The sequence below is a fragment of the Ceratotherium simum genome, chromosome 36, assembly GCF_057802395.1.
Source record: "Ceratotherium simum simum isolate JZ-2026a chromosome 36, ASM5780239v1, whole genome shotgun sequence".
Classification (NCBI taxonomy): domain Eukaryota; kingdom Metazoa; phylum Chordata; class Mammalia; order Perissodactyla; family Rhinocerotidae; genus Ceratotherium; species Ceratotherium simum.
In genome coordinates, this window is record NC_141935.1 from 28,332,639 (window position 1) to 28,344,830 (window position 12,192).

The 12,192-nt window shown below is 37.1% G+C and overlaps 1 protein-coding gene across 1 annotated transcript in view; it reads left to right on the forward strand.

Annotated features, from left to right (window-relative positions):
* The window catches only part of WDR64 (WD repeat domain 64), a 132,945-nt gene that overhangs the window by 34,901 nt on the left and 85,852 nt on the right, over nucleotides 1-12,192 (forward strand). Inside the window, exon 8 of the mRNA XM_087424246.1 lies at nucleotides 3,615-3,749. Coding sequence (XP_087280372.1) covers nucleotides 3,615-3,749 — 135 coding nt within the window. The remainder of the gene's footprint in view (nucleotides 1-3,614; nucleotides 3,750-12,192) is intronic.

Below are 12,192 nucleotides of genomic sequence, written 5' to 3' on the forward strand. Positions count from 1 at the left end.
AATACTACTCAGCCATAAGAAACGATGAAATCCAGGCATTTGTGACAACATGGATGGACATTGAGGGTATAATGCAAAGTGAAATAAGTCAGAGGGAGAAGGTCAAATACCGTATGATTTCCTTCATTAAGCAGTAGATAATAACAACAATAAACAAACACATAGGGACAGAGATTGGATTGGTGGTTGCCGGGCGGGAGGGGGGGAGGGAGGGGGGTGAAGGGGATGGTTCGGTACATGTGTGTGGTGATGGGTTGTAGTTGGTGTTTTGGTGGTGAACATGATGTAATCTGTGCAGAAGTGGAGGTGTAGTGATGTACACCTGAAATTTTTACAATGTTGTAAACCAATGTTACTGCAATAAACAAAAAATTAAAAAAAAAAAAGTTAAATAAAAAATTAAATCATGAAAACCAACTATAAAAGACACATATGACTATTTACTAGCACTTGAGTATGGAAGAAGATTCTACACATAAAAACAAGGGATACAGAATTCAAAGAAAAAGTTTGGTAGATTTGACTATACACAAAAGAAAACCTTCTGGACATCAAAAGATATTTTAAAAGTAGGTAACGAATGGAATAAATATTAATAACAAATATGACAGACAGTGGGTGTACTCTTTAATAGGTATTAGAATTCAATTAAAAAACAATAATTCCTCGAGAGAAGAATGGCCAAAGGCCATGAACAGAAAATTCACACGCATGCACACACAGTACAAATAGTCAATAAACATTTCAAAATGATCATCAGGTAAAAATGCTAATGACAATCATCTCCAACTAGTGAGATTATAGGTGATTTTTATTGTCTTCTTTTTAATTGTAGTGTCTTTGAAGTTTTTAGAGTAAGGCATATATTACTTTTATTAACAGAAAGATAAATTTGGTATTAAATATATCCTCTTTATTAATCAAAAAGGTAAAACAAAATCAGGTATAATTTCTCACTTATAAAATTGGAAGGGATTAAAAATGGAGACAATGCAGTAAGACGGGCATTCTTACAGACTGCTGGTGTGGAAGTATGAGCTGGATCCCTGTCTGGAAAGCAATTTGGCCAGATGCATCAAGCGTCTTAATAAACATATATACATTGGGACCTGGGATCCCCATGTGTTTAAGAATATAAGTATGGTTATCACAGCATTATTTCTAACAGTAAAATATGTAGTGTCTAACAATAGGGGAATGATTAACTTAAATGATTAATCATGTAAATAAATAATTTGTATATTATATAAATGTATAATATGAAATAATGTAAATTCTATAAATATATTTACATATTTTATAAATATGTTCATACATATTTAATATATTTATATGTAAAATATATTTTTTGTCAGACTCTCAAAAATATTTAAGGTATCAAGGATGTTTAATAAATCATAGTATAACCAGATTAAGGAATGCCATGCACCCTCATTAAATTATATTTTCAAAAATAATAATATGGAAGATATTCATGATATAATATTAAGTAAAAAATATTTTTATTTTTGTATGTACATATAAATCTAGTTTTATAAAAAATACATCTATGTATGTATGTATGTGTGTGTGTCTGTGTATTTCTACTCTTCTATTTAGAAAAATGTTGAGTGTAAATATCCCAAAATGTTAATAATTATTATCTATGGGACTTCAGAGAGGTGATTTTTACTTTCTTCTTTATGTTTTTCTAATTTCTAAATTATGAACAATGAAAATTTTTCATTTAGATTAAGAAAAAAACTTTTAAAAATACAGGATTACACTTTGTTGTTAACGTAACAAATATTTTATCCCAGAGTTAGAATATGCAATTAAAAGCTCATTACAACTGTTACTACAATGGAATTATGACTAGCCCACTGCTGGGATCCTATGAATGACACAATAAAGAACTATGTGGCTCCATTTTTCATTCTTCATATATGAGCAGTATTACTTAGTTCCACCAAGTCCTAGACCCTGATGGGCACTTTCCTAATATGTGATGTGCTGCTCGACATACGATCACGCATTTCATTCCAATTATGATAAGCTCTTAGAATAGATGCTGAGACATGAATCTTCTCTTTACTGAGATGTGTCACCTGTCAGGAAATTCCATGGCCTGTTTTCCTTCACTCTTTCCATTAGAGAGATGTGTTAGAAATGAGATTGTGGGATCTGAGGAATTCGAGTAATCTGGGTACGGTTAAATGAATGCTAATTTACATTGGTTCTTTTGGGTGACTATTTACATGTAGATGATTTAATCACATAGATGATCATTATGTACATGATTTATTATTGGAGACTGATATATATGTAGGCTAAGTCTTAAGGCATTTCCTTACACCAAGAGATCTTAGAACCCAACAGAATGAAAAGTATTAAGGCCAAAGAGAATATTAAATTCTGCAGCCATCATTAAAGTTTTCCTGTGGCTGACATCCACACGATTAATTCATATTGAATGGGTAGGGGTGGGAGTAGCAAACACTGGTATGCAAAACATTGTACAAATTCAAGAATGAAGTAGCCAGAAACCAGATCTCAGAATGAAGCACAATCTGGCATAGAAAAAGAAATCTCCCTCTCCACTCTGTTCAATACTATATTGTTGAACTTCTCTGCCTTGAGTTATAAACATGTCTGTTCCTCAACTAGAATCTAAGGATCTTGGGGACGAGAATTTTACCTTAATCATCTTTAAGTCTTTGGTACCTGGGATACAGTAGGTGCTCAATATATGTTTGTGAATGAGGAAACAAACACACTGTAACATATGAGTAAATATAACACCATGAAGATGGCTTCTTCCAGTTAAGCCAAGAATTATACCACAGAAGTTTTGCCCTCTAACACTAAGCTTCTCACTCAAATGTCCTGTGTACTGATGAGCAAGCCTGTGACAAGGATTCATCAGTGATCTGGGATTATAAATTTCCCAATTCTTCCATTTTGAAACTATTCATGGAATATCTGAAAATGAATTGACTCATATAAGATATAAAACAATATGAAACACAGTCCTCCATTTATATGATCAGAATTTTTTCAGGAAAGTAAGGATAATAGTGCCAATACTGGACTGGGATTCTTCTAGATTATTCCTTTAATTCTGAATCTATAGCTCAAAATTTGATGATACTATTTTATTTTTCCATTTTAAATAGGCTATATTATCAAAATTTAGTTAAACAGTTAGGAGTGGTATAATGCATGCACCGGCCCAGTGGTGTAGTGATTAAGTTCGTGCACTCTGCTTCGGCAGCCCAGGGTTTGCAGGTTTGGATCCCGGGCATGGACATATGCACCACTCATTGAGCCATGCTGTGGCAGCATCCCACATACAAAATAGAGGAAGACTGGCACAGATGTTAGCTCAGGGACAATCTTCCTCAAGCAAAAAGAGGAAGATTGGCAACAGATGTTAGCTCAGGACCAATCTCCCTCACCAAAAAAAAAAAAAAAAAAAAGAGCAGTATAATGCACAGAGTGGTATTATATGTGCCCGCTTTACTACAGTTCAGAGGTGCAATTTGGCTAAAGTAAAAATGAAATACCGAATAGAAACTCCACATGATATGTTTGTGTGTCTAACATAACCTCCCTTTTTTTTCTTGTAATTCTAGTGTTAAGAGGAAGCTACATAATGACTGGGTTATGAAAATTAGGTATATCTCAGCCTTAAATTGCTTTGGATCCTGCTCCTTAGATAGTGTTCATTCACTAGTTTTGGAATCCTTGAAGAGACTTGAGGATAATTTGTAAGTACAATGGTTTATACACGTAAACATTCTGTGACTTTCAGACTTTTCACAACTGATAAGCCCACAGCAGCTGTGGAGCTTTCAACCTGGTTTTTAGAAAAATTAGATATTAATTATTCCATTTTTTTGACAAGATTAATTGAGGAAGTTGAAGTTACTCATGCAAATCTGAACATGACGTGTCTTCCTAGCAGTAATTTTGCTTATTTGTTGTTTATTGCTATAATCTTTGAAATAAATCAGTACAGGTGTATCTATAACTATGTTTTCCAAATAGAGTTCTACTAGTAAAACTTTATACTTTTAAAGTCATTCTTACAGGTCAACTGGCTGACCAATAGCCTGTGAGTATCTGTAGCACAATCATCATGTTCCATTTGTAATAAATACACAAAATGGCTTTTTATAGACAGGTGAATTTGAATAGTGTGTAGTCTTATTTTCTATCTGGTTATATATTTGTTAATATATAGTGACTGTAAAACAACTATTATATTTTAAGTTTCAGTTTTAAAAGATGCATTGAGTTATATGTTACAACATGGATAAACCTTTAAAACGTGATGCTAAGTGACAGAAGCCAGACACAAAAGACTGCATATTGAATGATTGTATTTACAAGAAATGTCCAGAAAAGGCAAATTTATAGAGACAGAAAGTATATCATGGGATGCCTAGGCGTGGTGGTGGGAACAGGGACCCCAAATGGGCACAAGAGAACTTTCTGGAGTGATGAAAATGTCCTAAAACTTTTTGTGGTGATTCTATGCAACTCTAAAAATTTACTAAAAATAATGAAATTGTACACTTACAAACGGGTGAATTTTATGATGTGTAAATTATACCTCAATAAAGCTGTCTTAAAAAAAAATGGGTGGAGACTTCCGGTTTCCAGTCTGGCATGTAAGGAGTTTAAAAGTCATCATTCAGTCATTCAGTCCTACAACAAGTAAAATACTAAACAAACTGAAAAATCAATAACTCTTCTTAGATCCTTCAAAGAAGTGAGGTCACGGCCCCCAAATTTGTAGAGACAGACAGGCAAATACTGAAAATCACAACTTACAGAAGCAGAAATCCACAAGCAGAAACCTCATGGGAAACCAGTACCAGGGTAGGGAGACTGAAACTGTAATTGACAAATTGCTGGGGGCTCAGGTAGACGAGTCTAAGAGTTAAAAGCTCCAGAGACCCAGTCATGGGGGTCCCCACACTTTTGTGAGTTTCTCACAATGAATATTGGACAAAAATCCTCTGCTTCTAGCAGAGGAAGGGGAAATGAACCGTTTTGAAATACACTAGAGCATTTTGTTCTTCTTAACAAGGTCTGCCCTCGAGAGAAACTATGTTACCAGAGCCTAAACTATTGAGGTTTTATCAGAGACTGATCAACCTGGGAAAAGGGAAATACCCAACTCCAGCCCACTCTAGCCTTCCTGTCCTCCCTAAGAGGGAGAGGAATGAGAAGCACCTGTGAGGTTCACATTGCAGAGGCACAGGTTCACTAAAAGACTGAGACCTAATCATAGACCGCTCCCCTCTTACAACTACATTATTAAAGGACTATTTACAGCAGTTCTTTTTATGTAGTACATCATGTCCCCCTAGCCAGAAAAAATTACAAAGCATACTAAATGGCAAAAATGCAGTTTAAAAAGCATTAGAACCAGACTCAGCTAAAGCAGAGATGTTGGAATTATTAGACCGGGAATGTAAAATAACTATGACTAATATGCTAAGGGCTCTAACGGATAAAGTAGACAGCATGCAAAAACAGATGAGTAATGTAAACAGAGAGATGGACATTTTAATAAAGAATCAAAAAGAAATGCTAGAGATTAAAAGAAAAACTGTAACATAAATAAAGAATGCCTTTGATTGGCTCAAGAGTAGACTGACAGGAGTGAGGAAAGAATATCTGAGCTTGAGGATATGTCAATAGACACTCTAAAAATGGAAAAGCAAAGAGAAAAATAATTGAAAAAAATGGAATAGAATATCCAAAAACTGTGGGACAACTACAAAAGGTGTAACATACATGTAATTGGAATGCAGGAAGAGGGGGAGAGAGAGAGGAAGAGAAGAAATATTTGAAGCAATAATGGCTGAGAATTTCCCCAAATTAATGTCAGACACCAAACCAGAGATGTAAGAAGCTCAGAGAAAACCAAGCAGGATAAATGCCAATTTGATTTCATACTACATTGGCAATTCATGATACATTCATAACCCTAAAGGAATATTGTGAAGATATATGCAAATATAATATGCCCTTGTGGTCCTATAGAAAGCATATTTTCTACTTCAACATCCAGAGAAAGGGTTTTCATTTCCTAGACACACAAATCTACAGCCATGATTTTAACAGGACAAATATATCCAATATGCTTACCAGGGTAGTTCTAACAGTTAATATGGCAACCAGAAATCTCTACAGGTCATGTAGTTCAGCCTTTAATCCAGAAGTGCATCAACTATTCAACAAATGTTTACTAAGTCACTATGTGTTAAGCACTGTGGACAATATAAATATGTTTCAGTCATGACCCCTGCCTTTAAATGCTTAAAATCTAAGTGGGAAGACAAGAAATATAGACATAGAATCAGTGGTATGCTGGAACCAGCTCACATCAGCTTCTGAGAGCTGACCGCTAAGATTTCAGGAATTTGGCAAACTTGTTGTTCAACACTGCCATCATTAAAAAATAAGCCCACAATTCAATTACATTAAAAATAAAGGCAATAGATACTCAAAACTCATCATTTCCTATTTATTTTACTACATTTTACTATTATTTATGCTTTTGAGGATTTTATGTCCTCAAGAACATAGAAGTAGTATATAATGGTGTGTAATTGTATATCTTTTCCCGACTCCACATTCAGAGATGTAACATTGCTAGTTTGAAATCAGCCATGATAAGAAAATTTATACCATGGAAAACAGGAAATATTGTAAACCAATGGTAAATGTCGTAAACAAATGGCACTCTCCCCTCTCCACTTCCCTGCCCCCAGCTGAATATGAAACATTTACCAGCACGCCACTGCATAGGATAATTTACATTGCAAAGCAGGGCATGTCAAAATCAGCTGAATGATTTAGGATTATAGGCATAATAGGAGTTCGGAAAAGGGAGTGATAAATGATAGTCCTCTAGCAAGCCCATAAAGATAAAAACAAGAAGTCCTATGTAGGGGACTATGTAAATAAATTTGGTAGTGATTTCATCAAACAAGAGAGTTTCCAACAGCCACAATAAACATACCTAGTCAGCTTTTGGATGAATGAAGTGACTTATTCCTTCTTAAAGAGTATCTTTACATTGGTATATTTAGTTGCCTGCCGTCAATCAAACATTACAAAATACCTTCATCTCTCCATTAGGTTGAATGTTATCAGCCCTCTCTTTGACTTTCTTCCCTCCCTACCCACCTGGACCCCAGATTAATCATGTGAACTCATATCTCACCAGCATTTGTCTTTGCCTTACACCCCTATATGTCTACTGCGTCAACTGCAAAATCCCTACCGTTCTGCTCAGTAGAGCCCTTGGCCCAGCCTCCCAATCCTTTTACACACCTTTGATATATTCTCTCTCCCATTCCCCTCAGTGACTATTCCAAACTTCAACTCCTTTCACTCTCCATGGATGTCCTGTTCTATTACAAGACCAAAAAACCCTGAGGCCTCATGAATAATTCCCCAACACCCCAGATCTTTCAGAATTTTTTATATCCACACCCATCCTTAAGTCTTCTCTTTTTGTTTCAGAGATTGAGATATCAAACCCTCCATTGGTGACCTACCACTTACTTCCTTTTCCTCCAGGATCTTGCTATCTCAGTTTCTCCCATTCTGTCACTTTCGACCTATAATGCTCAAGTCTCTTTTGATCTGAGTAATACTTTCCTTGATCTACAATCTCCTTTGATCTATCATACTACACTTCTTCTGGAAAGAGTGCTGTGCATTCGCTATCTTCACTACCTTGACATTACTCATTCCCTCTATAACCCTCTCTCTTATAGCCTCTCCCCCTTCTACTCTATAAAAAGGACTCTCACGTTGGCCAATGATGTCTACATTATCAAACCAGTGGAAACTTAACATATCAGATAGTCTCTGGGCATTCAGCATTACTGATCCCACCCACCCAGAAACTCTATTCTCTTAACTTTTGAGAAGCCAGAGTTTTCTCCTGGTATTTTACTGTTTTTTCTTTTTCCTTGTGATTCTTCTTTTTGTGCCTGCTCTTAAATGGTGGTGTTCTCTAGGGTCCTGTCCTTAGTCAACTTTAATTCTCACTTTCTATGCAATTCTTAGGTGATGTTCCTCTTCTCCAACATACTAATACCCATATGCTGATGAAACGCAAGCTATCTTGAATTTTGGACTTACATATACCTGCTCACCATCTCTACTTGGATATCTAATAGCCCCTTAAACTCATATGTTCATAACTGAACTTCACTTCCCCCCACTCTTAATCTCTGCCTGAGGCTGGACAGACCAAACATGAGAAGACCTGCATACCATGCTAAAGAGTTGGGATTTTAACCTGAAAGCTACAGGAAGCCACTGAATGCTTTAGACAGGAGAGTGATGAAATACGTGTTTTGGACAGATCACCCTAGAAGCAAGGTGGAAAATGGATTGGGGAAAGGCAAGCTGAAAAGAGGGAGACCAATTGGGAACATATAGCATTAGTTTAGAAAGGAAATGACAAGAGCTTGAACTTAATCAGTGGAAGCAAGGATGGAGAGAGAACAGATTCGTGTATAATTTACGAGAATTGGTGACCTACTGGATGAGAGGAATAAAGGAAAGAAAGGAATCTAAGTATCATTTTTTTTCATTCTCAACAATGTTTATTGCATACTTATTACAGACCAAAAACTGTTCCAAGAAGTGATATAATGGTATACAAGAAAGACTAACTCTCACCTCTCCTGGAGCTCATATTCTAGTGGGAGAAACATAGAATAAACAAATAAATAATACAAATTTAGGTGAGCATGTGATGGAAGTGACGTACGGTTATGGGAGGGAGAGTGATGGGGGGCAGTATTTTCGATAGGATGGTCAGGAGAGACTCATTTGACCGGACATCTGTTGAGGGCAGAGCAGATCAGGCCGAGATACAGGGGAAAGTGCTAGAGCAGCAGAGGCCGCCAGGCTTCTGCTTGGAGGACTGTTTGCGCGGCTGTTCTATCGACTAGGATAGGGAGACTGTAAGTGGAGGAATAAGTTTACAAGGGAGCTAATGAGTCCTAATGTCACTTCTGCCATTTATTTATTGGCCAAGTGGTCTGGGGCATGTTACCTAACTTCTTTCAACCTCAATAACCTCATTTATGAATGCAAATAATACTAACTTTCTACCTCATGGGATTTTTGTACTGCTCAAATAAGCTGAGATGGATGGAGGTGCTTTGCAAACTGTAAAAGGCTATAAGAGTTGAAAGTATTGTTATTTGCTTATAGATGTTTAAGCTCTTTCATGAAGAATGGATTTTTAAAGAATGATTTGATTTCCATGTGCTGTCAAAATCTATAATAGGGGCTGGCACGGTGGCGTAAGCGGTTAAGTGCACGCGCTCCGCTGCGGCGTCCCAGGGTTGGCTGGTTCGGATCCCGGGCGCACACGGACGCACCACTTGTCAGGCAATGCTGTGGTAGGTGTCCCATATAACGTGGAGGAAGATGGGCATGGATGTTAGCCCAGGGCCAGTCTTCCTCAGCAAAAAGAGGAGGATTGGCAGATGTTAGCTCAGGGCTGATCTTCCTCACCAAAAAAAAAAAAAAAGATAATATTAAGTACTCCAACACTGGAGGAAAGGAAAGGCACTAATATTTTCCTTTGAGAATAAGTTATGATGGGGCCAATACTCCCTTTCTCCAAGCATTAGGATCTGTCAACCAAGTGGTAAATTCTAGTGTTAGGTTTTAATGAGATAGTGTCTTTTTGATCTCACCCAGATTGGATACCTTCTTTTTCGTCAGGGAAAATACGCCCTTCAACTAGCATGATTCTAGGCAAATCTAATTCGTTTTTGAGTGTGGAGTAACCTCAAGAGCAGAATTAAGTTAGTCACACTCTCACACTCTCCCTCTCTTATTTTATTCCTTTTTATCCTCATATCCCATTCCATTTTCACGTGTGCACAAGCACGTACACACTCACACAGAGGCAAGCATTCTATTGGGCTCAATATATCTTTTTGTTCATATGTTTCCTTCAAAACATATGTTTGTATGTATTTTATTTATCTAATGGTATTGTAGGGAATTTAAGTTCCTACTCTCTATAGTGTTTCACAGATTTGGTACTTAGTAGTTATAAACACTTAGATTATCTAGAAAGTTTTCTTTTTCATACTAGCCAGAACTTTCTGGTCTTTGCTCTGAAAAGCATCTATTTTGCAATAGTCATGAATTTGTCTTTGAGCCCAATTCTGAGCTTTCTAGTATTTACCGTGTCTCCTGGAATTTGGTTGATGATACATTCAGCCCAAGGGAGTCAGGAAACTGAGAGATAAAAATTCTCATACAGCATCAGCAGACAGTGATCATCGATCTATTCAGTCAGATTCTGGCTGAGATTTCAACTACTTCCTTGGGCCACTCTACTTCTAAATCTAGAAGCTAAAGAGATTTCTCAAGTGATACAGTGTAATCGTGTTTTCCTGAACTGCCGGTGCCATTAGAGAGTCATCTCAATAGAAGGAGAGTTGGGTCCACTCCATCCCTAGATTCAACATATTGCTATTTCTGCAACTTCCTATAACGAGACTGAAGCTGAGCCACAGGAAATCTGCATTTATACTAATACATAATTGGCCAGCTGTTAAAATGGGAGCCAGCACAGCTCCCAAAAAAAGGCAGGAAAAAACTCCTCTCAAAAAATTTTCCATTTCAAAAATGATTACCATTCAGGTTATAATTTTGTACGGTAATTTCACAAGTGGAGTTTTGTACTGGCAAGAGAAGGAACATCTGCAATTAATTATGCCGTGGAAAGCATGGATGGCCTGTTGCACGACATAAGCTGAACCTTTAACCCTTCAACAGCTTGACAGTTTCCAAGAGATGAGCAACTAACTGTTCAGCATTACTTTTTATTAGTTGCCCAACTTGGAGGCAGATGATCATATTGGAAAGTGTGTCGTGCCACTGGGTAGGGTTGCAGTGGAGTCAGACAGAACTGGTTTCTCTCCTAGCACTCACTGGCTTTGTGACCACGGAACACATTACTTTTAGCTCTTCTTATTCTCAGTTTTCCCATTTTTAAATGGGAATGAATATATCTACCTTATAGTCATAAAAATCACCTAACTTTACTCATACAAAGTGCCTGGCTTAATACCTTGCACATAGTTAGCTCTCAATAAATGTTATTCCTACTTTTGTTTCCTTAATCAAGATACTGAAAAGCATCAAAAAAGAATCTGCATACTGAGGAGAGCAGGTGGAGCTATTATAAACTTGTACTGTTTGGGCTTCATGTTCCTGCATCTAGAACAGGGGTGAGAAAACCCTGTGGGCCAAATCCACGGGCCACCTGTGTTTGTAACATCTGCAAACTAAGAATGGTTCTTACATTTTTAAATGATTGAAAGAAATCAAGAGAAGAAGAATATTTCAGGACCCATGAAAATTATATGAAATTCAAATTTCCTTGCTCATAAAGTTGTACAGGAACATAGTCATGCTTGCTCATGTATGTATTATTTATGGTTGTTTTCGTGCTACAATGGTGGAGTTGAGTAGTTGTGACAACAGAGACTGTAGGGCAAAGTCTAAAATATTTATCATATGCTTCTTTAAAGGAAAGGTTTGCAAAGTCTTGATCTAGAGTTTTCTATTGCACCCTCCCTTGCTCCTTGGGAATGGGCACAATATGGAGCAAAGACAGGCGATAATCCAGAGTGAAGACCACATTAAAAAAAATACTTTTAACTGAGGCACTCTGAAATTTCTTCCTTTACATCATCAAGGAGAAAATTAAAATGCCTTCTTCCCGGTCCCCTGCCCTCACTCCCACCAACTACCCCCACCACCAGGGAGAGAAAAGAGAAGGTCACACTGCTTGCTCAATGGACCTGTAGCAATCACAGGATCCCCCTAGAATGTCTGGGCGTCATCTTACACTCAGTAAACAACCCAATCATGTAACCTGTGCCCCCGTAGAGTCACCCCTTTACCTTCTATCTGATTACCCCGCTTCCCTCCTCAGATCAGAGCTTGAAAATTTGTATAACAACAGCAGGAAAACTGAGCTGACGTATGCTGTAATTCAGGCAGGGTCTTTTGGTAGCAGAGTAGGATTTTTTTCCATTTTGAAGAAATTGTTAGAAAACGTTTCTCTTTCAAAAGTGCTATTATCTCAAGAGTACCAGGGAAAAATTCAGAGGGAACTTCCCAGAACCAATACAT